The 24,718-nt window shown below is 56.3% G+C and overlaps 1 protein-coding gene across 2 annotated transcripts in view; it reads left to right on the top strand.

The window, feature by feature from the left end:
* PRKCA (protein kinase C alpha) overlaps positions 1-24,718 on the top strand; it is a 288,264-nt gene that overhangs the window by 213,670 nt on the left and 49,876 nt on the right. For both annotated transcript variants that reach the window (XM_065910845.1, XM_065910844.1), the window contains exons 5-6: positions 2,646-2,774; positions 23,737-23,893. In XM_065910845.1, the coding sequence (XP_065766917.1) occupies positions 2,646-2,774; positions 23,737-23,893 (286 nt within the window). The remainder of the gene's footprint in view (positions 1-2,645; positions 2,775-23,736; positions 23,894-24,718) is intronic.

Here is a 24,718-nt window from a genome sequence, read left to right as displayed (position 1 = left end):
AGAGTCTGGGCACAGTCAGCATGTTGTCACTAGATAATGCAGCTGTTGTGGCCCACAGCCTCATCTGTCCCCGCACGGAGCAAAGACGCGCGCCTGCATCGTCTTCCCTCGGGGTCCGTGGTAACCCTCCGCGGATACGGGGGCCAGCCGTGTAATTCTCAGGAAGGGATCCGTGTCTAAGAGGACACATGCGGTTCAGACCCACGTTGCTCAGGGTCAGCTGTACATAGAAGGCAGACTGTGTGATCTTTGTGGAGGAGACAGGTAGCTTCTCGGAACGCAGGCTTCACCTTCCCAAGCCCTGGATCCTAATAGCCTCGAGGAACCCCTGTGATCCTCAGGGCTTGTGGTTTCCTGTGCTTCCAGAGATTATCGGATTCCAAAGACACCGCTTTTAGGGTTAGTGCGGATTCTAAGTGCGTTTGGAAATACGCTTTTGACCGTTGTAAAACTTGGATCAAAAGTGAATACGCAGCTGTGTTAGGCACTCGACCGTAACAAGTCGAAGGTGACCTTGAGACTGATGCCCACTGACTCAGCGGGCAGAACAAGCCACGTGTCTCCTGCCGCATCCTCTTCTGTGTCGGCGGGGACCATGACCCATGCCCTTAAACAGGGGTGCCGGCTGTACCTTCTTCTGGGTGGACCAGGATTGGGGTGCTGCCAGCTTTAACACAGGCCAGGAATGAGTGCATCCTCGAAGCTGAGCTGAGTCTCCATCGAGCGTCCCCAGCAGCTCAGTTCATAGTTGTGTTAGGATCAGAGGGCGTTAATGGTTACCCAGGAATGTCCTAATAGTAAATAAATGGTACAGATTTGAATTTATTACCCAAATATATTCTAATAAAAGGCCTTCCCCGGTGGCTCAGTGGTAAAGAATCCATCTGCCTGCCCATGCAGGAGATGTAAGTAAGATGCGGGTTCAGTCCCTGAGTCGCGAAGACCCCTGGAGGGGGAAGTAACAGTCCACTCCAGCATTCTTGCCTGGAGGATCCCATGGGCGGAGGAGCCTGGAGGGCTGCATCCTTGGGGTCACAGAGTCGGGCACGACTAAAGTGACTTAGCATGCACACATGCTAATAAAACAACATGCACCTGGTTTATATGTTAGGATTCTGCTTCAGATTCTGTGTTCCCACCTGAGGCAGTGTGTTGTGTTGTGTCTTTAACGCTTTTCCTCAGAGTCTGAGGGGCTGTTCCGAGCTGGAGCAGGAGGAGCGTGAGCCAGTGGTCGGGGACCAGACCCCTCCCCAACCTGCGCAGCAGAGACCCCTCTCCCTGTGCCCTTACAGCCTGTAGCGTGATGGTGCTGTGGGCATCCCCGCTTGGTGGGGAGTCAGCTGTCCTCTGCAAGCTCACCTCGCAGCGGGCAGAGCAGGAGCGGGCGCTTCCTGGGACGCGCCAGCTCCGAGTGATGCGGCTGACACAGGTCCTTTCTCCGCCGCCCTCCCGGGCCACAGCTGTTCCAGAGGTGCCGGCCTTTTCTCCTTCAAGTTCTGCCCAAGTGAGGTGGTCAGTGCAGGTCACAGCACAGCTTCTCGAAAGCCCTGTGTGACTGAGACCTGTGCTTCACGCTGCTTCTTGCTATTCAGTTCATCGTGTTAAAGTTATATGGGCTTCCCTGGTGGCTCAGCTGGTAAAGAACCCACCTGCCAGTGCAGAAGATGCAAGAGCTGAGGGTTCAATTCCTGGGTCGGGAAGATCCCCTGGAGGAGGAAATGGCAACCCACTCTAGTGTTCTTGCCTGGAGAGTCCCATGGACCGAGGAGTTAAACACTCAAGACAAGAGTAGCAAGAAGGTTCCACCTTGAAGTGTCAGAAGAGCCTTGCAGTGCCCCTGGGGAATTCCTGGGGGTTCCAGGGGCCCCCCGCTCCTTCTGGAAGCCTGGGGTATGGGGCCAGTGCAGCAGGAACACCTTCACAGTCTTACGTTTGTGCTCCGCATGCAGGACGCTTTTCAGGGTGTCTTTAGTTCTCTGCAAGAAGACTGATCTTCTTTAGTCCTCCCCCTGTCTCGCCCACACAATGTCAGCTGCTGAGGAATGCCTTATCAAGCCAGGCGTGTGTTTGTTTTACGCAGAATAATATTTAAATATTTGAGGATAGGTTTAAAATATCAATCACAGGGTCTTTTAAAAGCAACAACAAACAAAAGCAATGCACTTAAGCCTCCTTGGAAATAAAGAGTTCGCTGAGGAAAAGAACATTTTCTGAATATCTTATACTCAGCCCCACAAATTCTCAGGAAGGCATAAGAAATTCTTTGGCAGACAGAATCCTGTTTAAAATGTGTATATTGCTTGCCTCTGTGTAGATAAAGTACTAATTAGTCCCTGTTTATACGCATTCACCGGCCTGGATTTTGTTTGCTGCTAACACTGCAGGCGTGTTCGGAAGGCCAGGCGGGGGTGGTCTGCTTCGGTTACGGACGGACAGACACGGGTGGAGTGTTTTAGGATGTGTCACTCACGGGAGCCTGTGCTGTGAGGGACGTCTGCTAGCAGTGCTTCATGTCAGCGACGCCCAACAGCAGAGTATCGAGTTAGAGGGCGACTGACTTCCACTTCTGTTCACGAAACCAAAACACGGGTGGGGGGTGGTGTCAGGCCACCCACCAGCTCACCCTTTGCCTTCTTGACTTGCAGCCTGTGACATGAACGTGCACAAGCAGTGCGTGATCAATGTGCCCAGCCTCTGCGGGATGGACCACACGGAGAAGCGGGGCCGCATCTACCTGAAGGCCGAGGTCACGGATGAAAAGCTGCACGTCACAGGTGAGGCACTCCCCGCGGTGCGGCTGGGCTGCCCCAGGCCTTCCGACCAGCGGAGGCCGGCCCCGAGGCCGGGCTGGACGCAGAGCCGCTGGTTCACGTGCACTCGTCTCCCGAGGTCCCAGACATTCAGCGTCCAGCGAGTCATGCCCGCCGTGCGGAGAAGGGCTCTGAGAGCATGGCTATACCCTGGAGATGGGCCACCAGAAGCCATGGCACAAGATGCCGCTGGTGAAGGTGCAGCCTGGGCGGGCACATGAGGGGTGGTCCAGGTGTTTCAGGGCGCCGGGCTGTGATGACCTGATGAGGCGGCCGTGATGACAACAGCAGCCCTTTGGGTGTTTACGCTCCTCTGCTCTGCATGGGGTGCTGAGAAATGCACACAGGTTAATTTATTACTTTTCACAACTGCCCAGTCGCTAGCGTCATTTTCCAGAGGACCACACCGAGGCCCCAGATGGGGTCCTGCAGAGACACAGTGTGAGTGGGGACCCCGGCCCTGTGCTCCCAGCCATCACACCCCCACAGCACTTACCATGAGGGCCCGGCCGCGGTGGCTCCACGTCTGTGTTCCCGGCCGGACGCCCCGCTCAGGGCGTCTCTGGGTGGGCGCTGTCACAGGACAGCTTCTCCTTTGGGCTCCCACCAAGCCCACGCTCAGCCGCGGGGCCTCAGGGTGACCGGACGTGTCTGCCGCGATGCCCACCGTGCTGAGTTAGGGTGGAAGCCCAGCCGGCAGCCACTTTTGCTCCTTGTTCTGGGCCCACCGCATCCCACCCGGCGGACACGCCCTCCTCCTGGACGAGGACATCCACTCTCATCAGATGAGCACATGGCCTATGTTCCCATTTGTATTCAGGAATTCTAAGCTATCACAGAAATGGGAAAGCTCACCGACTTTTATTGTAAATGACAGATCTTATAGAAAAGAAGAGACTCAGAGGCTCAGTTGAAGGAAAGAGTTGGAGTGGGGGAGGCTGTCCCAGAGAGAGCTCACTTTGGGGAACTTGCTCACATTTTTTTCTTTGAAAACTAATCAAGTTTTCTACCCCATGCTTTCCTGTCAGATAAGAATTCAGGGAAAATCAGAGGGTCTCAAGGTGTTGCAAGGGGAGGGTCCCTCGCCTTGCCACCGGGTGACCTCATGAAATGAACCACACGCATCTGATGACCAGAGGGGGCGGTGGGTAAAGTCCCCACGGCAGACACGGGCTCCCTGCGACGCTGTTTCAGAGAAGTTGCTTTATTTTCTGAGAACCTCCCGACCTGCATCCTTGCACATGGGGCTGCGATTCTCGCCCGTGTTCCCTCTGGTTGGACTGATGCTGCGGGGTTCGGGGGGTCCGCTCTGACTGATGGCTGGGCCCCCGGGCCTATAGCAGGCGGACCCTGGAGGTTGGGGCTCGACCTGGTCCACACTGTCTCCACCCCTCACTGACTGCTCCCTCTTTTCTACTAAGGCTCCTTCATTGTCAAAGTCAGGTGGTGGGGAGCAGCTTCAGAGAAGACCACCATAAACAGCCTCACGAGTGGTGAGGGGCGGAGCCGTAGGCAGAGCGCCGGCCCTTTGCCCTGAAAGGCCTGTGGTGGCCCCGCCCCGCGGGGGAGCAGGCAGACCTCAGCCGGGAGCGTCTCGGCCCCACCTCTGGCAGGACCACCTGGCTGGGGGTTGCTCCCAGTCCTGGGGCTTCTGAACACAGACCCCAGGCCGTGCGCGCTCAGCCCGCCCGTCGTTCCCCCTGCTGCTGCCCACAGGGCCGGCTCCAGCGAGCCTCAGGAGTGGCACCGGGGCCCCGCTGGGGCGGCTCACGGCACCCGCTGCAGAGAGAGACCCACCGGGGCCCCGCTGGGGCAGCTCACGGTCCCTGCTGCAGGAGAGAGACCCCCCTCACGGGGACAGCAAGGCGAGCCGCCTGGGGCTCGGGGGCTGATGATGCCATCGTCGCCTGAACTTGACTGTGGAATCATCTCGGGGGAGAGACCTGCACTGCGTCAGAGACTTTCATGCATGAAAGCCAGCCAGTGGCACCTCTGACTATAGTCTGGGTCACATCGCTCGAGGATTGGTCTGCACGTTTGTGCAGAGAAGTGGCTCTGCTCTAGGACCGTGGGCTCAGCGGCTCCTGAATACTGACAGCAACGGCAGCTCAGTGACCGAGCACTTTCCACCAGAGGGGCGCCTTTGAGGCACTTTACCTGATTGACTTGCTTAAACCTGTGCAGAAATTTATTATCCTTACAGAGGATGAAACTGAGGCGTGAAAAAATTAACTTGCCTGAAGTCACACAGATCGTCAATTTAATGGAAACCTATTTAATGGATAGAAGTAGAGATGTTTTATTGACGGTACCAGGAAGAATTGGAATCTCATCTTAGCTCAGGCTGCTGTAATAAATACCATGGACTGAATTTCTCTTGGTTCTGGAGGACGGGAAATACAAGATCAGGTGTCTGTTGACAGTTTCTGGAGAGAACCGCCTTCCTGGCGTGGAGTGGCTGCCTCCTGGCTGTGTCTTCACTTGGGGGATGGGCAAGAGAGGAGGGTGGGAGTGAGCAGGGGCGGCAGAGGAGGGCGCCGTGCTGAGGAGCCTTCGGGGCCTGTTCCCATCCCGAGGGCTCCTCACGGCCCCTTCACCCCAAGGCCCCACCCCTGCATCATCCTCAGGGGGTAAGGGCCTCAGCGTGCAAACCTGGGGGCACAGACATTCCATCCACGGCAAATCTGATTTAACAACAGAGCAGTTATTTGTGTGCAGGAAATTCAGCCCTAAATATAGAATGCCAAACTAAGGGAAATAACTCATTAGTAATCATTTATTTAAAATTTGTGGAGTAATTTTAGATGTTCAGAATCAGAATTAGCCTGACTTCAAGGAGAACGGAAGTATAAATAATGAACAGTGACTAGGAGCACTTGCGATACCAGAAAAAAAGTCACAAAAGCCAGTAGCAGAGTTCCCTACATTCTTCACCCAGCAGTTCCCAAACCATAGTTCAAGTGTCAAAGTAGTCACATTTTTAATAGTACCTGATAAATTTGTGAACCACAGGTACCTGTGTTAGTCAATGGAAATGTTTTAAAGAGTCAAAGAGTGAAATCAGATATCGTGTATTAACACATATGTATATGGAATCTGGAAAAATGGTACTGATGAGCTTATTTGTAGGGTAGCAGACTTAGAGAAGAGACTTGTGGGCGCAGCGGGGGAGGAGAGGGTGGGGTGACGTGAGAGAGAGGCCCTGGGGCATGTACATCGCCATGTGTGAGAGAGCCAGCCAGCTGGGCGCCGCCGCACACGCGGGGAGCGCGGCGTGGGGCTCTGGGATGACCCAGAGGGGCAGGAGGCGGTGGAAGGAGAGGGTGGGGTGACGTGAGAGAGAGGCCCTGGGGCATGTACATCACCATGTGTGAGAGAGCCAGCCAGCCGGGAGCCGCTGCACACGCGGGGAGCGGCGCGGGGCTCTGGGATGACCCAGAGGGGCAGGAGGCGGTGGAAGGACGCTCCGGAGGGCGGGGTAGGTGTGCACTGCTAACAGACTCACGTTGTTGTGTGGCGGAGACCAACACAACGCTGTCGAGCGACTCGACGCCAATCCGGGAACAAGAGCCCAAGAGAAGAGACCCGGCTTCCCTGTCCAGGGCAGAAGGAACCCAGACAGGCCGCTTCAGGGGAGCCCGCCGCCTCTCGCGTCACCCGCCCGGGCCCCTCCTCACCCAGCAGATCAGCCCCGCGGTCGTGACAGACGGTTTCAGTAACACCACTACCCTCCCTGCGTCCTGCCTGGGTCCCTGCTGTCCACAGGACTGGACCTTTCTCCGTGCTGAGCGCTTACAGTCCCCGTCTCACGGACACCTGTGGTGTGAAGCCACCGAGCGCTGTTCTCCGAGCTCAGAGGGGCGGGAAGCCGCGGGGACGCGGCGGGAAGTGGCAGGGCTGCAGCTCGAGCCCAGGTCTCAGTCCCGAACTGAGTGCTCAGTTTCATGGGCGCTGGACGGTCGCTGCCGAGAGATGCTGGGGCAACTAAGGGTAGGGGCAGCGAGAGACCCTGGAGGAGGCCGAAGGACGGGGGTGTTTGGGAGGCCAGAGGGAAGAGCGCAGGAGAGGGTGAGGGGAGGTGAGGGGATTAGCCGGCCTTGGTTTTTCCAGTAGTCATGTACGGATGTGAGAGTTGGACCATAAAGAAGACTGAACGCTGAAGAATTGATGCTTTTGAACTGTGGAGTTCGAGAAGACTCTTGAGAGTCCCTTGGACTGCAAGGAGATCCAACCGGTCAATCCTAAAGGAAGTCAACCCTGAATATTCGTTGGAAGGACGGATGCTGAAGCTGAAGCTCCAGTTCTTTGGTCACCTGATATGAAGAGCTGACTCATTGGAAAAGACCCTGAAGCTGGGAAGGATTGAGGGCAGGAGGAGAAGGGGACGACAGAGGGTGAGATGGTTGGATGGCATCGTCAACTCAATGGACATGAGTTTGAGCAAGCTTCGGGAGATGGTGAAGGACAGGGAGGCCTGGTGTGCTGCAGTTCATGGGGTCACAAAGAGTCGGACACGACTGAGCATGCACACACAACATGCACACAGTGAGAACACAGATCTAAACGATGACCCATGACGAGCCAAGCTTATGGTACGCATACAAGTGACTTCTTGGGCCGTGCTCTTAAACCGTAAGCGCGCGTGTTAATTGCTAGATTAGCTCCTTTTCCATTTGACCTGTGCAGAGTCACCCAGTTTGAAAATAATTCCCAAAGTAAAATAGAAACTCCCCAGGGACCACTGGGATGGAAATTGCCCTTTGGAAATCAGAGACCAGGGTCCTTCCGAGGTTGGTCAGTATTTATGGGAAAGGCGTCCACTTCCTGGCGCATTTTTACTTCTTGCCTTTGGGCAATGGTGCGATGTTATCTGAACAGTGTCATTTTTTCTTTTAATATGTGATTTTAATAGGTTTCCTACATTCCTGTGTGCTTTTTATTTGGTTTGGAGGAGTGGTAAAGAAAAAAATATCCCTCATGGGAATGAATTTTCAATTTAATGTTGTAAATAAATGGAAAAAACATCGTAGGCTTTACAGCTGTTTCAGGAACACATCTCCCTGAATAGACTGTCCCGCGGAAGAGTCTGATTTTCTCAGATACTTCATTTGTTAGTTCCGCGTGGGGACAGAGGTTCTAATCGGGCTCCAGGGGGAGGGGGAGAGCTTCCCGCAGGTGTGAAGCCGTGCGGCTCCTGGCGGCTGTGAGGTTGCATCCTCTGAGAACCTTCTTGAGCTGTGTCAGCACCTGTCTTCAGGTTGTTGATTTAAATAATAGCATTCTATATATGCTGTGTGTCCTTCCACCTTTTAATAGCACGACTGTGGCAGAGTCAGGGCAGTGAGACTCAGCTTTGCATGATAACCACTCTCTGATTCGGCCATTTGCCATCCGTTTATGAGCCGTCCGTCAGGCTCTCTGCCAGGCCCCCGAGGATGCTGAGATGAGGAAGACATAGAGCTTATCGTGGGATGTGTGGTCTCGGAGGGGCATTAAGACAAGAAAAAGAACGACAGGGAAGTGCCTGTAAGCACAGCTCCCGGGGAGCTGCAGATGGCTTCCCAGAGGCCGCGCTGGTGGAGCAGGGGGACCGGTGGGAGAGGCTGCCGCGTGAAGATGCGGGCCGTGATCAGCCGGGGGTGCGCAGGACTCAACGCCGCCCCGGGCGTCAGGGAGTCCAGTGCGCTCGGCCTCGAGGGGGATTCCTTTCTGTGTTCACGGGTTAGGGCTACAGTCACTACCGTTCACCGTGCACGGGTCTTAGGAGTCACGAAACAAGAGCTCCGAGTTAAGTGCTTCTTTCTCAAACAGGAACGTTTAAGGTCCAGGTGGCTCTTTTTCACAAGGACAGAACATCAGTCTCCTCCCCTGAACTCCAGGGGCGACCCCGAGGTTCCTTTTGTGGGTGCCGGGGGAGGGGGTGGGCGGCCCATCCGTCTCCTGGAAGCTCTGTGCGGGAGCTCCCACAGCGGACGGAAGCCCTGTGGAGTGTGACTGTCCCCCTGGGGCTGCCAGCAGGGAGGAGCTGCACCCAGCCGCTCACTGAAAGGAAAGGCATTAGCTGGAGATCATTTCTGTTAAATAAAAGCTTGGCTGTGGGAGTAAATGCAGCTCAGGGGCACAGGAGGGGAAGAGCGCATGTGGCTGGTCCTTTGGTTTGGGCTGGGGAAGGCGGGCTCAGGTAGCTGCTCATTCAGGTACGTCCAGATTGACCATCATCAGTGATGCGATTAATACCTTTGATCACTCAGTTACCGTGTTCCCATCAGATCCTTCCACTTCTAAGTAACTTTCAACATGTGCGATTAATAAGGCATCTGGGTGTTGTGTTTGGAGACCAACAGGCTTTCACCAATGGTTTTAGCATCGAGGACGAACTTAATCAGTTTTCATGTTGGTGGAGAGGACGCTGAAGTGTTCTCAGTGAATCTCAGTCTTGGAAGAACCCACCTCGGGCTTGGCCAGTGCTTGACGTCCAGGCGCCCCTCTGCAAGGGCAGACGGAATGACCTCAAAGCTGAAAATGTCTAGGGCCTGCGCGTCCCGCAAGATGCGCGCACGTTGCCCGGTTCAGAGGCGTGAGCCCGGTTCAGAGGCGTGTGCTTCCAGGTGACGGCCGGTGTCTTTTCAGTGGCTTCCTTTACTCTGAGTACTTCCCTGACTGGGCATTCCTGCCTCCTGGGTGCCCCATGCCTGTGTGGCCCCGCCAGCAGCGGTCGCTCCCCTCACCAGGCGTAGCCCTTCCGCCCCGGCTCTCAGAGTTCTCGTTGCGGAGAAGAGCTATGTGCCCTTTCCCAGGGGCAGGCTGGTTGCACCCGCTCACCTCTGTTGGGCTGTTCATGGGCTGCTCCAGGTGGCTCAGTCGTAAAGAACCCGCCCGCCAGTGCAGGGGACTCTAGAGACATGGGTTTGATCCCTGGACCGGGAAGATCCGCTGGAGAAAGAAATGGCAACCCACTCCAGTTTTCTTGTCTGGGAAACCCCGTGGACAGACGGCCCCAGCGGGCCGCAGTCCGTAGGACTGAGCTCACACAGGTACGGGCGGCTCACACAAGTACGGGCGGCTCACCCCGCTCCATCGGGAGCATCGCTCACACTCGGTGTGGTTGCCTCTGTGAAGCCCCTGCGGGCGTTTGATGCTCTGCCTAAGATGGGTCGCTTTCTCCTCACGCCCTTGACACCATCTGTCACGTGGTTGTGTGTTTATTAATACTTACGTGCTCATCTCCCCCGACCAGACCGTTAGCCCTCTGAGGTCAGAGATGGCATCTTATCTCCTGCTCCCAGTGCCTTGAATCTGTGCCTGAGACGTGTGTTGAGTAAATGATGATATGACGGAAGGGTCCAGTGGGCACAGCATTGAGAACAACGACTCTGCTCTTCTCTGGCTGTGCTGGGTCTCTGCTGTGGTGCACAGGCTTCCCTGGCTGTGGCCTTAGCTGCCCCGCGGCCCAAGAGAGCTCGGTTCCCAGCACAGCCCCTGCATCGGGAGACGGCTTCTTTACCCCGAACCAGCAGAGAAGTCCCAGAGAGGACTCGGCGTGACACTGTGCTCCTGCATCCCAACCTAAGCAAGGCTTCCCGTCTTAGCCTTCCGTCTGAATCACATGGGAAGCCTATTTCCATGTGATAGGCCTGTTTTAGCCTATTTCTTAGAGCCACGTGACTTCTGGAATCCTTCAGGGAAACAAGCGTCCCCCCAGAAGAGGTCGCGTCTTCTCCAAGAGACGCGTCATTGCTTCCAGCCTGCCCGTGGTCCTCGTCCTGGCCGGGAGGTGGCAGGGCTCACCATCCAGTGTCCGCCGGCTGGGGGGCGCTTCCTGTGGACGGTCACTCCTGCCGGGCTCTCTGGGCAGTGACTCAGGCCCCGCTTTCCACACTGCACTCTGGGGGCCTGTGGGCAGCACCACGGCCAGGCTGGGGCAAGGGCTGCCAGCATCGTTTCCTTCAGGCACCGTTTGCCTCTGTCTCGAAGCTCTTTCTCCTGCTCGAGATGACCTCCAGTCCTTTTACAGGGTTCTTCATAGGCGCCTCAGCCCTCCTCCTGCTTCAGTTTCAGTGACTCCTGCCACAAAGAAGCGTTTTTAAAGATGGGCTTTGAACGCCTGCATCCCCAGGAAGAGGAGAAGCAAATTATTTGCAGGGCCTCTTTTAAGACTACCCCTGTAGCATACAGGGACATTGACACTGACTGAGCCGGCCATTCTTGTGCGGGATTTTAATTGCTTCTAATTTTAGGATTATCATTTAAGCACAAGATTAATTGTCATGAAATTATTGCGAGCAACTTGATCATCTTCTAGAAAGTAAATGCCTTAGCCAAGTGAGGAGTCTCTTAGAGACTTGAAAATGATGTCATTTTACTCACTTCTGCTGAAATGTTCTAACTCTTTGATGGGCAGCGATGTTAGGAGGATCAGGACGGGAGAGGAAGCAGAGCAGAGCGATGTCCCTCTGGTCCTGCGCCAGAAGGTTGGGAGACGTCAACACCCCATGCTGAGGGGTCATTTGTCTCCCCTCCGGAAATGTCCCCAGATGTGGAGACGTCTCCTCTCTCGATTCAGTGAATCTTCATGAGTGGGTGGTGAGAGTGCTCCACCAAAAAGCTCGAAGAGGCAGATCCTGTCTTTGGTCCAATATTAGCGTATTCTGACGAGCCCACATCTCCCCACACGTCCTGACGGACTCTGCAGTCCGTGGTGTGCACGTGCGCCAGGCGTCGGCATTGAAATGGGGCTGAGGAACCTGAGTGTGTTCAGCTCAACCTTCAGGCACCTCCCTCCGCTGGGAAGGAACGCAGATTTCCTGAGAAGGCAAAGATAAGCTGGCTCCTGGGGTTGTCCTAAAACATCCCTGTTGAATAGCGTGGGGCAGGGCCACTGCAGGAAGCTCCCTCCCAGAGCCCCCGGGGACCCGCCTTCCCAGAAGAACAGCTCCTATAGCTGCCACCCACCCTCCTGGGTAATTAGTGCAGGGTTTGTGGTTAATTAAAGACAGTCAGGGTCCCTTTTAGAAATCAAAGCAGGCATTCTTTCCCCCTAGAATAATGAAGCAAGAACAGATGCAAGGCAAACTTCCTATAAAAGTTTTCGAGGTGGGTTGCTGGATGTGGGGAAGGTTATGGAGAGGAAGTGTGGCTCCGCCCGCTTAGACTCACCGGGCTGGGGATGTCATGGAAGGAAACGCAGGCTTTGCTGAGGAACAGCCGGGGCCGGGGTGGGGGGTCAGGGCTCTCTTGTTCTGGAAAACTCCTTGCTTACTGGCAGATCTTGCCCTTGGGTAAGTCTCTCTGCAGGTGGGCGTCCACGGCTGGGACTAGGGCTGCGGGACACGGGTATCTTTTTGGCTGTCCATCCGTCGCATCTCCTGGGCGGCCTGGGCGACCACTCGCAGAGGAGCCCGAGCGCATAGGCCTCGGCCCAGACGCCCAGAGGGAGCGTGTGTGCTGGCGGCTTCCTGTCAGCCCCGTGCAGCCTCACGACCTCCTGCTCACACGCCGCCACCCTGCCTGACCCCAGACGCCCTCTCAGCCCCTGCCCTGAGAGACAGGGATGCTCGGTGACGCTCAGAACCTCAAGCTCCTGACAGATGCCAGTGTATTTTTGAAAAAAGAAAAATTCCTCAGCATGCATCAAACAAGTAACACTACATTAAGAAAGGATATAGGAACTTATGTTTCTAGGATCGTAAAAGTGATCTGATGCAAAGAGCTGACTCACTGGAAAAGACCCTGATGCTGAGAAAGATTGAGGGCAGGAGGAGAAGCAGGCAGCAGAGGATGAGATGGTTGGATGGCATCACCAGCTCAATGGACATGAGTTTATCAAGCTCAGGGAGACAGTGAAGGACCGGGAAGCCTGATGTGCTGCAGTCCATGCAAAGCATTGGACTCGACTTAGCGACTGAAGCACAACAAGAGCAATTTCAGCCAAGTCTGAAGAGCAGATGCCTTCAAGGGACATCTTGTTTGCAGTGGTGGACGTTCCCACTAATGGAACTGCTTGGGTCGAAGAGGAGAGGAGGGCCCCACTCCCTCCCCCTCCATGACCCAGGCAGAGGCTCCGAGGAGCAGAGTTTGAAAGGCATGGATGTGGTCCAGCCCTTGTATGTTATGTTTATAAAAACCAAGGCTTAGAGAGGGAGCGGGACTATTTGGTGGGGTTTTGGGTTGTGAAGGACAAAACACAATTCCAACCCACTCTTAGAAAGGAGAGGTTCCCCCCGAGAAATTGGGTCTCTTGCGTAGCTCGTGGGTGGCGGCGCCCTGGGGCCCCGGGGACTCTGGAGGCAGGGGCAGGCTCCGCTCACCCGTCCTTCTCCAGCGGCAGATCTTTTTCACGGCAAGCTAGGCTGCCTCCGCTCTGCGGGAACCGCGGCGCTGCGTCTGCCGCTGACAGCTCCGTCTCCTGCAGCGTTGGGTGTGAATCCGCGGGGCCCAGGGAAGGCTGTGTTGGCTCATGTTGGTTTAGCTGCCACCTCTGCGCCCTGGACCCTGGCTGCCGGGCGGGGTTTATCGGAGGGCAGTCAATGTGTGCGGGAACAGGGTCGTGATGCTGAGCAAACAGAACAGGAGGCAGCGCCACACTTCATCAGCCAGGGTCGTGCAGAAAGGTGGTCAGGGGTGGGATGGGGGTGAGAACAGGGTCTTCGGCTTTGAGGCCTTTTCCTTTGACCATGTTGCCTGTGTGTGAAATCACTGAAGAGCCGAGGCAATGTCTAGGCTTCGGTATGAAAGTTGTTCATGACTCACAAGTCCCTTTGGAACAAATGAACGTATTCCCAGCCCGGCCGGTTCCCAGGAGCAGGCAAGAATAAAGAAAATGTTTGGACTCAGCCGTGTTTGTCCAACCCTGCCACCCAGCATGTTAATCACCCTTTTTATTTGGGAGCTGTGGAGCAGCGCTCTGGGCTGTGTGTCCGCGGTCCTGATGGAGACGAGACCCAGTGATGCTGGTACCCCCTGAGTCAGGCCCCTGAGGATGTAGGACGAGTGGCCCAGGAAGCGTGGAGACCTGTGCTTGGGGCTGGGGGCCCGGACGAAGCCCCCTCGCCCGCACTGCGGGCTGCTTGGCAGCACGGTCTGCAGGCCGAGCGGCTCTGCAGGTCCTGGCAGCTCTCCCCCTCACCCCCGAAGCTTTGCTTTCAGGAGCAATTCCAGCTGCGAGAGCGAACAGCTGGGGACACGCTAACCATGCCTCCGAGTCTTAGCTTCTCTCCGAGAAACACCAAGCTACCTGGCTTCGCTCCAGCTGGGGAAAGAAAAACAAGGTACATTTTCCCCACGAGTCCGCCCATCAGGCTCCCCCCATGGTCAGGAAAATGACGTGTCTCCTGCTTGGTGTGTAGACCGTGGCGACTTCCCTCGGACAGCAGGTGCCCTCGCCTGGTCCTCCCTGACGCCCACCTCAGATGCCCACCTCCTAAAGCCCCGAGGGCGCGGGCCCTTCCCACCCTGCGGTCTCTGGACTGAGGGCCCTGCCTCTCTGGTCGCCCGCCTGTGCAGCCTCCGCCTTCCTGACTGCTGTGCTGAGCTGGTGGTGGTGGAGCGGCTCAGCGGTGTATGAAGAGCTTGGTTATTTCACCGGATTAGAAGTTTTTCATCCAAGATCCTTGGCCCCTAGTCTTACCTTTTATTCGGAATTAATTTAGCCTCAAGTAGGCTCGATGCATGTGGTCGCCTCGGGAAGTTCTAAAGGGTTGACAGATGGGCTCAGTCAGAGAAAGATCCCAGAGGTGGTGGTCCGGGTTTGTTTCTTTAACTGCGGTGGAGGTGACCAGAGGCTCTGCTGGGTGAAATTCTCATAGACCTGACCTGGGGAGTCTAGCTAATGTTTATGTTCAGCTTCGTGTTCTCAGATTAAAGACCACGGTGGTAGCACAGGAGGAAAGGCCTCAGGGAGACCTTTGTCTCCTAAGGCTCTCGTGTTCCAGAAGCAAATACTGATCTGAGCCCCCCCAGCACCCCTGAGGGCACGTCCCTGAGAGCATCATTTTGGGCCCGTTTCTGGGAACCGGGAGTGTGTGATTGCATCATCGTCGATCCCTCCTGTGATGGGACCTCCCTGTGGACGGCTGGGCCCTCTCCTGCGGGCCGGTGCAGGACCATTGCTGGCCAAACAGGTGTCCCGGGTAATGCTCAGCGTCGAATTCCTGATGGGGGAGCCCTGCAAAGGCACCTGAACACGGGGCTCCCCCGGACGAGCCAGCAAGAGCAAATCCTGCTCAGAGCCTCGGGTGAAGGTGGCGGAGAGGAGGCTGGCTTCACTGGGCCTGGTCTCTCGAGGGTTCAGCTGCTTCAGGGCGAAAAGAGAGAGAGAAGAGGTAAACACGTCCGTCTCAGCCACACTGATGTGGGTGCTTCTGGTTTCATTAGCAGCTGCCTGGGAGCCAGGCCTGACTTAATTTAATTTAATCTCCTCGGTTATTTTCAGCTCAGCTCGGTCTATTTTCAGCCCAGAGGGAGGGGAAGTCATCAGATGGAGGGGTGGCTGGGGAAGGGGCCGCGGCTGCCTTCCGTGCCCCCGGCCCAGTGACTCAAGCGTGGCCCCTCCTTTTGAGGAGACGGGTCCCCAGACAAAGCTCTGGTTCGCGAGTTCCTCTCTGGGGCGTCACCTTGGGCTCTGAGTCACCGTGAACGCTAGGAATAAGGAGGGACGGAAAGTTACCCGGTGAACAGAAAAGGGCAGCTGAAGAGAAACTGCCCTCGGCCAGGACACCGCGCACCTCGGCTGGCAGCCCGGGGGTTAAGACTGAGCTCCCAGCGCAGAGGGCGGGGGTTCAACCCCTGGTCAGGGAACTAGATCCTGCATGGCAGAAAAAACAGAAAAGTACAGGCTTGTTGCAAGAATCAGCAGAGTCAAATATGACAAGAGAAATGACCTCTGATCAACAGAGCAGAAGCGTGACTGAATGGAGAGAAGATGGCTCATTTCAGAATGTTGTTGGGAGAGTTGTCTAAACATTTGGAAGAAAAAAATAAGCATCGTGCCTCACAGTGTACACCAAAATAAATTTCCGATGGATTTAAAAGTTAAATATATTAAAAAAAAAAAAAAAGACAGGATAATTGAAGAAAACTTAAGTGAATATTTGGCTAATCTCAGAAAAGGCAAGGATTTTCTGAATGTAAAAGAAATGGAAGAAGTAAAAAAGGAAATGCTTGACATACTTAGCTGTATAAAGACTTAAGCTGCTGTGTCGCTGGAAGCCCAGGGAGCGTAATCTAAACGAAGTTTGCAGCCCAGAAGACCAAGGGCCTTTGTCATTCCTTCATGTCTAAAGAGCTCTTGTGACCTGGTAGGAAAATGCTTTCCCACCCTCTAGGGAACCTGGACAAGGACGAAATCAAAGAGAAAGAAACACTAGCATATCAGGGAAAAAACAGTTAAGCCTCAAAAATAATCAAGGAAGCCACAATCACAAGGTTATTTTTAAGTTTTATCCCCACACCCTTCATAAAACTTTGGCATGCCTTCTGGGGGAGTCATTTGGCAGTGTACATCAGAGTTGTGAACGATTTTCCCCCTCCGGTCCACTTCTAATAATAATGTGTATCCTGAGGGAAAACAGAATTTCAGATGGATGTTGATGCGTGAAGATGATCCGTTGCCATGCGATTTACACAAAGGGGAAGAATTGTAATCTACACAGATGGCCTGAAACAGGGAATTGATAAAATAGATGATGAGATAGCTAGAAAATGGGATGCCAGCCTTTTAAAAGGTTTTCGAAACTTACCTTGCTGTGTTATAAAGGTGGGTTCCTAAACTGTGTTCTTAGGGAATTACCTGGCGGCCCAGCGGTTAGGACTCGGTGCTTCCACTGCCGCGGCCCAGGTTCAATCCCTGGTCAGGGAACTAAGATCCCGGAAGCCGTGTGGTGTGGCCAAAAAAAATTAAAAAACCAGAACAAAAGAAACAAAAAACCCCTCTGTCCTAGCCATGAGCTCTATAAAAACAAACGTTTCCATGTGAATAAACGCAGAGCAAAGAGCCTGGCGGTAACTGCACCTCGGCCAACAGGGGCTCTCCTACAGCAGAAGCGTAGGTGGTTTTCCTTTTCTTCTTAATACTTTATTTATTCATTCATTTAAGTACTAAAATATTTCAGTATTTTAGTTTCTGAATGATGGGTATATCCATTCCTCTCATAATAAGAAAAAGAAGTCTTTCTTAAGAGCTTCTTGTTGTTTATACAGAATCATTTCGGCTCCCATAACCTGGAAAATATTATTTCTCCAACAACCAGATTCTATTTCCTCTGGCAACTTTAAGGTTATAGAACTTTAATAGAAATTGTTATTTTCCACTAACTGGAAGAAAAAAGTAGTGAAATATTTATGATTCTTGTCCAAGGACCAAAAGTTGCTTTTTCTCATCTCAGACCAAATTCTTGTAAGTTCTCTTTCATTGGTTTATGGGATTTTGGTGGTAGAGTTGCAGACTCAGGTTTTTTCTGGTCTGTGGGCGGCACTGGATTTCCTGGGACAGAAATTGCATTCTTATCATCGAAGTGTGGGCCTCACCAGTGAGAGAGCGTTCAGTGAACAGGTCCTGGATCTGGGGTGGGGTGGGGAGGGCTGAGCAGGTGGACTTTCCTGCAGCTTGTTTTCCTCGCCTTGGCTTTGGCCATCAAGGAAGCAAAGGTGATGAAACGTGCGGGTCACATATTCTTAACGTGCGTGTGACTAAGTGGCTTCATTCGTGTCCAACTCTTTGCAACCCCATGGACTGTAGCCCACCAGGATCCTCTGTCCACAGGATTCTCTAGGCAAGAATACTGGAGTGGGTTGCCATTTCCTCCTCCAGGAGATCTTTCCAACCCAGAGATCAAACTCAGGTCTTCTGCGGCTCCTGCATTGCAGGCGGGTTCTTTTACCACTGAGCTACAGGACATGGAGGAGATCAAATCCAAAATTCTGGAGGTTTCAACACAGACAGTGTCAGCAGACAACACGTGTAATCAGATCAGACGGAGCAGAGAGGCAACACCAGGGGCCCAGAGTGTTCTCAGAGCCCTCATCCATTGTTACTCAGTCAAAAGTCGCTCCTTGTGGCCGATGCCACCTTGCATTTAATTCCCCAAATCCAGAGAAGTTATGTATGGGACGTCCCTTCCCGAAGTGAGAGGGCTCCTTTCCGGCTTGTTTCCCCGAGAGCTGAGGCTGGGTCTTGTCCTCTAAACCTCTGTGGGCTCAGTGACCTCCCTCTGAGCAGTTAATGTTTCCTAAAACATACCGCCTGCGTTGGACCCGACTTTGTCACCCACCGAGAAGGCCTGTGAGGCTTTTCCTTATCCGAGAGTCCCTCCGAATGGATGCTTTATGAACTGCAGCCGGAGACACGGTGTTCACCAGCTCTGCAGTCGGCTGTGGTTTCTCAGCCCAGAGGATCTCCGGGTCTCTCGCAGGTCTGGACCAGGTGCGGGGAGACGCCCCGCCAGGTGGGCCTGGAGCTGCCCCTGCCCCGGGTCTCTACACTGGAAGCTCCAATGGGCCAGTGGGCGGGGAGGGGAGGTTGGAGACTATGGGTCTGGCTCCAAGGTCCAGGCTGCAGCCCCAGGAGGGATGGGGAGGGGGCAGGCCCCCGCTGGCCCACGGACAGGGCAGGCTGAGCCCAGACAGGTGCAGGGACGTGGAGGCTCGGGGGTCAGGACGCAGTTCCCGAGCTTGTGTCACGAGCTGCGCTTGGCAGCAGCGGTGCAGAACCAGCAGCATCAGAGCGGGGGCTCCCCAGTGGGGGCTGAGCGTCGGAGGCCAGGCCAGTGCCGAGACAGAAAGTTTCAGTGACAGAGCACACAGGCCGTCGCCCTCGTTTCTAGGTTGGGAGCCTCCAAGATGCGTTGTCACTCATGCCTCAGAAATTCTCTCTGTTCTAAAGTCACAGTGATGTGACTTAGCGTCTCCTCGGTCAGCTGTGCTGGTGACCGGACCTGGGAGCCCCTGTCCTCGGCTCCCCGCCACCTCCGGCTCCATCGCTCCTTCCGCCAGATCGAGCCTGGCCCCTCAGGGTGCCCACACGCTCACAGAGAACTGGGGGCCCGGTGGGCAGCGCGCCCCTCGGAGGCCTCCCGTCCAGGGGCTGCCCTGGACGTCCTCACTGCCCATCGCGGGGGCCGCCCTAGACCCCTGCCCATCCGCCGGGAGATGCTCCCTCCTGCGTAGACGCTGGTCCTGAAGGGCATGGAGAAAGGAGGGTCCCTCCGTCCTTGAGGGCCGGGCACTGAAGGCATACAGCCCGGGGCTCACAAGTGCCCAAAGGTTGTCATAGAAACCATAGGGCTGTGCTCCAGGAGCTCGTGGCTTAAAGAGGAGAGGGCTGTGCCCAGAGCGCCCTCAGGGGCCGTGTCGCCCGGCAGTGTGGACACCTGTGGGCGCTGGGGGGGAGCCGGGCTTTGCCTTCTGGGCCCAGGCCCTGCCTCCGGGGTGACCTTCTGAGCCACCTGCCAGCCTAGGGCCTGGCTGGTTCTGACCCATCCCGGCCTCAAGTTCGCCCTTCATCCCTCCTGCAACCCCCACACTGGCCAGGGCTCGTGTCTCTGATGGCTGGAGAGGCTTGACTCAGAACCCACCCCCTGGGCGCGGCGCCCACTGCCACACAGCTTGACCGCCCCCGCAGCGTCTCCTGCCAGGGACGCTGGGTGAACCCTCCTATTCCGGAAGCAGCCTGTGTCCGCCCCTCCCTGTCCCCACCACGTCTGCGGGAGTCCTGGCTCCTGGAGCAGAACCACCCCCCACCACTGGCTGCGCTTGCGGGAGTCCTGGCTCCTGGAGCAGACCCCCCGCCCAGGATGTCCTCCTCCTCTCACAGCATCATAGGAGGAGCTAACGAAGCAGCAGGGACAGGCCCTGGAGACACGGTGTCCTCCCGGCCCGTGCGGGGAGCCCCACTCCCAGCATCGTCAGAGGAGCTAACGGAGCAGCAGGGACAGGCCTCGGGGACACGGTGTCCTCCCGCCCATGCGGGGAGCCCCACTGGGGCCGCGAGGGCCGAGCCCTGGGAGCTCTGAGTTGTCTTGTCTTGGCCGACATGCTGAAGGGAAGAATCCGGAGGAGGGCGGATGTTCCAGGTTAACACCAGGCGGGCCCTCCGTCCTGTCCCAGGCGTCCTGACGAGAGAGGTGTGGTGGGGGGTCTGACACACAGGAGAGGCAGCCTGGGGGCTGAGCAGAGGCTGGAGCGACGTGGCCGCCAGCCCAGCGGGGCCACCAGAGGCTGCGAGACGCAGGGGCAGGTTCTTCCCTGGAGCCTCCGGCCAAAATGCGGTCCTGCCAGCTCCTTGAGTTTTTTTTCAATTGTATTTTTATTTTTTTGACACCAAATCCATTCTGTATTGGGGTATAGCCAGTTCACAATGTGATGGTTTCAGATGCACAGTGCAGGGACTCCGCCATCCACGTATGTGCGTCCATTCTCCCCCAAGCCCCTTCCCATCCAGGCTGCACACGGCACCGAGCAGAGATCCCGCTGCTGTCCCGCAGGTTTTCCAACACCTTGATTTTGTCCCGGTGACACTGACATTGGCCTCCAGACCCGTGAGAATAAATCACTGTTATTTTAAGCCACCGAATTTGTAGTCACGTGTCCCAGCAGCCACGGGAAGCAGATCCTCCTGGACCCATAAGACAGGGACGCCTGCATCCTGATCGTGGGAGCCGGGGAAGCTGGCGGTCATCCCTCCCCGCCTCCAAGGCAGGACGTTCTTCCCCACACGCCACTCATTGTGTGTGTGTGGTGGGGGGGTTGGAGGAGCCTGCCTCGCCAGCGGGCCTTAATTTGGCCTCAACATCTTATGGACCAAACCTCCCCTCTTACTCCAGTCACTGTTTCTCCAGCATAAGACTAGTGGATGCTTATTGGGCGAAAAGAAAAGAAAAGAAAATGAAAATATAGCCCACACTCCCACCAGTCTCTTGGTGCACACGAGGGATATTTCAAGCATTATCGGGGGAACCGAACACCGTGTGGATGCGCGTCACGCTATTTTGTTGAATGTCTTTTACCCTCATTCCAGGATTTGTTTTTGTGATCTTAAAACGTCTCTGCCTTCGAGCACAGTTTCCCCGCTCATGGTTCGCCCACGGCAGCTGTCTCTTCTCCCTGCATTTTCCCGGTGCCATTTCTCCTAGAATTAGCGTCTGCACACGAAGCATCACTCCGGCGCATGCGTGGGCTCAGTGCCCATGGCCTCCTGGGCCAGGAGCACCGGATGCTCTCAGGCCCGAGTCTTGGAGACGTGTCGTCTCATGGGGTCCAGGCACCAGCCTGTCGCTTCTTAGGCCAATGTCAGCCGGTCCCAGAGGCCCTGCCGTGGAGACCACTTGGCAACCAGAGCACCCCAACCACTGAATGATTTTAGAATCGCACCCCGAGACCACCACACTCACATCTCTCGGTCGGGTGGAGTGAGCCCGTCAGCCTGTCCCGTTCCCCGTGGGAGAGCTCCGTTTTAAAGCCTGAGTGTGGCATCTCCTGTGATGCTCGGGTTGCTGTTTTAGGAGAGCAGACCTTCTGCGTTGTGCTTAAAAACCTGGGTCGCGCTTCTCCGGTGGTCAGGGCCCCTGGACACCTCCTGTCTCACTGAAAACCGTGGAGCTCGGGCGGTGGGGTGAGGCTGGGACTCTGCGTCCAGGGCATCGTGCATGCTCACGACCTGCTGTCTTTTCTTCTCTGCCACTTCCAAGCCGCCAGCAGTAGGAGGCACTGTATGTGCATGGCTCCATTTCCTTCTCTAGCCGTCCTGTGCCGCTGGAAATATGCCCCTGCTGGCTGATCTAGAGGAAGAAGCAGCGGCTTGTGAACTGCATTTCCCAGCGCTGGGGTTACAGGACGGAGGCCCGTCTGGGAAGCGGGTCACGGGGCGGCCAAGCTCAGGCGCCTGCTTCTGTCCTCTCCACTCCCAGCTGCGTGAGGTTAGGTGCTGTTTTATTGGAAAGTCCTTGGAGGAAGTCAGTGGTGTATGAGGAACACACAACCGGCTGCTCTGGTCACCCTGGGCCGGCCCGCCGCCCCTCAGACTCTGGGACAGACACCCTGGGCCGGCCCCCTGCCCCTCAGACTCTGGGACAGACACCCTGGGCCGGCCCCCTGCCCCTCAGACTCTGGGACAGACACCCTGGGCCGGCCCCCTGCCCCTCAGACTCTGGGACAGACACCCTGGGCCGGCCCGCCGCCCCTCAGACACTGGGACAGACACCCTGGGCCGGCCCCCTGCCCCTCAGACACCGGGACAGACACCCTGGGCCGGCCCGCCGCCCCTCAGACACTGGGAGAGACACCCTGGGCCGGCCCCCTGCCCCTCAGACACCGGGACAGACACCCTGGGCCGGCCCGCCGCCCCTCAGACACTGGGACAGACACCCTGGGCCGGCCCCCTGCTCCTCAGACACTGGGACAGACACCCTGGGCCGGCCCCCTGCCCCTCAGACTCTGGGACAGACACCCTGGGCCGGCCCCCTGCCCCTCAGACACTGGGACAGTCACCCTGGGCCGGCCCGCCGCCCCTCAGACTCTGGGACAGTCACCCTGGGCCGGCCCCCTGCCCCTCAGACACTGGGACAGACACCCTGGGCCGGCCCGCCGCCCCTCAGACTCTGGGACAGACACCCTGGGCCGGCCCGCCGCCCCTCAGACTCTGGGACAGACACCCTGGGCCGGCCCCCTGCCCCTCAGACACTGGGACAGACACCCTGGGCCGGCCCCCTGCCCCTCAGACTCTGGGACAGACACCCTGGGCCGGCCCGCCGCCCCTCAGACTCTGGGACAGACACCCTGGGCCGGCCCGCCGCCCCTCAGACACTGGGACCCGGGCGCACTGTCACCTTCCTGGGCTAAGGCTTCCGGGCAAGGTCGCTGCCAGCCCTTGGCGGGTCCCCAGGTGCCCGGGGAGCGCCTGTCTGTGACCTCTGCCCTCAGGGCTCTACCCGAACACCCAGTGTCCTTAGCCCCTTTCACCTGCCCCCTCCCGCTCCGGCCCCGCCAGCACTGGCACCGTCGGCTGAAATTCTTCTAAATTCCTCATGTGACAGTCAGACTAAGCTGGCAGCCTGTCCTGATGGGCTGGAGCAGTGGGTCTTGCCAGCTTCCCACAGACCCACCCGAAGCCCCCCGCCTCCGCCCGGTTCTGACTCGGACGGCGATGCCGTGGCCGCCGTCCAGGGGCCCCGCCGTGAGAGCCGCTACCCCAGGTGGAGGAGTCCCCGTGTCTGGCTGACTGGGGGTCCCAGAGCTTTCCGCTGTGCTGGGGAGGAGAGTGAGGACGCCCGGGTGCTGGTCGGCGTGGCCGCGGTCCCTTCTGGTCGGACCGACGGATGATTGACAGGAGTTGGCGTCAGCCCTCCTGGCCCGGCTTGCGCCTCCATCAGCTGCACCGCGGAGCTGCCCCTCTGCGGGCGACGCGGCCTTTTCTCCACTTTAGTTTCCGTTTGCTTCTCCATCTAGAATGGGCACCAGGGCCACCCAGGGTCTTGGGAAAGGCTCCTGAGTCGTCCCCCTGAGTCAGCCCTGCTCCCATGGAATTCTAATGCTCGGTGGGTTAGAAGCCACCAGCCTCTACGAAGGCAAGAGACGACTTGTCGGGGTTCCTGCGCCGCTGGTCGGCTGGCTGCTCAGACGGAAGGCGGACCAGCTCTCCCGGCTGGGGGTGGTGGGGAGGGGGTTACGATGCAGGTTTGGGCAGCGACCCCGGTGTCACGGATGCTGCTGGGCCGGGCCAGTGCTGAGTCTCCAGGCTCAACGGCCGGGCCCCCGAGCCCACTGCCTGTGGTGGGCAGTGGCAGCGGGCAGCTTCTCTCGTGGAGAGGGTCAGAGGCTCCTCCCGCTTCAACACCGTCCTGTCCTCCGTCTAGCGGCCGGGTCCTAATGCAGGAACTCAGCAGGTGGGCCTATTCTCCTTTTGTAACCTTGGATCTTGCTTCCTCTCTCTTTGCAGTACGAGACGCGAAAAACCTAATCCCTATGGATCCAAATGGGCTTTCAGATCCTTACGTGAAGCTGAAGCTTATTCCTGACCCCAAGAACGAGAGCAAACAAAAAACCAAAACCATCCGCTCCACGCTGAACCCCCAGTGGAACGAGTCCTTCACGTTGTGAGTTGAACCCCCTCTTCCTGATGGGTTTTCTCCTGCACACTAGAGCAGTGATAAGCTGGGCTTACTATAAACGTCTCTAAGCATCGATTCATCCCTAAGCTCTACTCCCACGGCTGCTAGAGACGTCGCTGCGGTCACCTTTGGTTGATGGATAGAGGGTTTACCAAGAGTTATACACGATACCCCAAGTTACCATCAGTAAATCCTGTACAAAAAGTTCTCTTATAAGGTCAAGTCCTCTTGGTGGACTTCAGTTTTTGTGTGTGTGTGTGGTGGGGGAGGTTAGAGGAGGTTGTAGGTAAGAGTTTAAACAATAGTTTTTAAAACATGGAAGAAGTGGGTAACCATCGAAGCCGATATTGCCACTGAAATGGGAAGGTTATCTTTACATCTAAGCAGGAAAGACTTCCTGGGGAAGGTGACATTTAATGTGGGCCTGAAAGGAGTGGAAAGATTTTGGAGACAGAGATGGAAGGGAGAAAGGTTGGGGAGTGGAGGAATGAGTAAGTCACGAGCAAGAAAGCTCTGCGTGTGGCTGAGCACAAGCAAGGGGTCCTCTCTGCGGATGAGATGCAGGAAGCAGCTTGTCTGTGCACGCCCAGACGTAGCTGTCTAGGGTAAAGACCAGAGGCTGTCCAGCTTTGCTCTGGGAAGGGTCTAAATAGTTTAGACCCTATGGGTCATCCAGTCTCTGTTGCAGGTACTGTTCTAGATTCAGAGCTGCCATAGCCAAACGTGTCCAGACAAATGGCCATGACTGTTTCAATAAAACTTTATTTACAAACACAAGCAGTGGGCCTGACTTGGCCATGGCTCATGGTT

Source organism: Muntiacus reevesi, chromosome 18 (genome assembly GCF_963930625.1).
Source record: "Muntiacus reevesi chromosome 18, mMunRee1.1, whole genome shotgun sequence".
Classification (NCBI taxonomy): Eukaryota; Metazoa; Chordata; class Mammalia; order Artiodactyla; family Cervidae; genus Muntiacus; species Muntiacus reevesi.
This window is presented reverse-complemented; position numbering and strand designations above follow the sequence as displayed.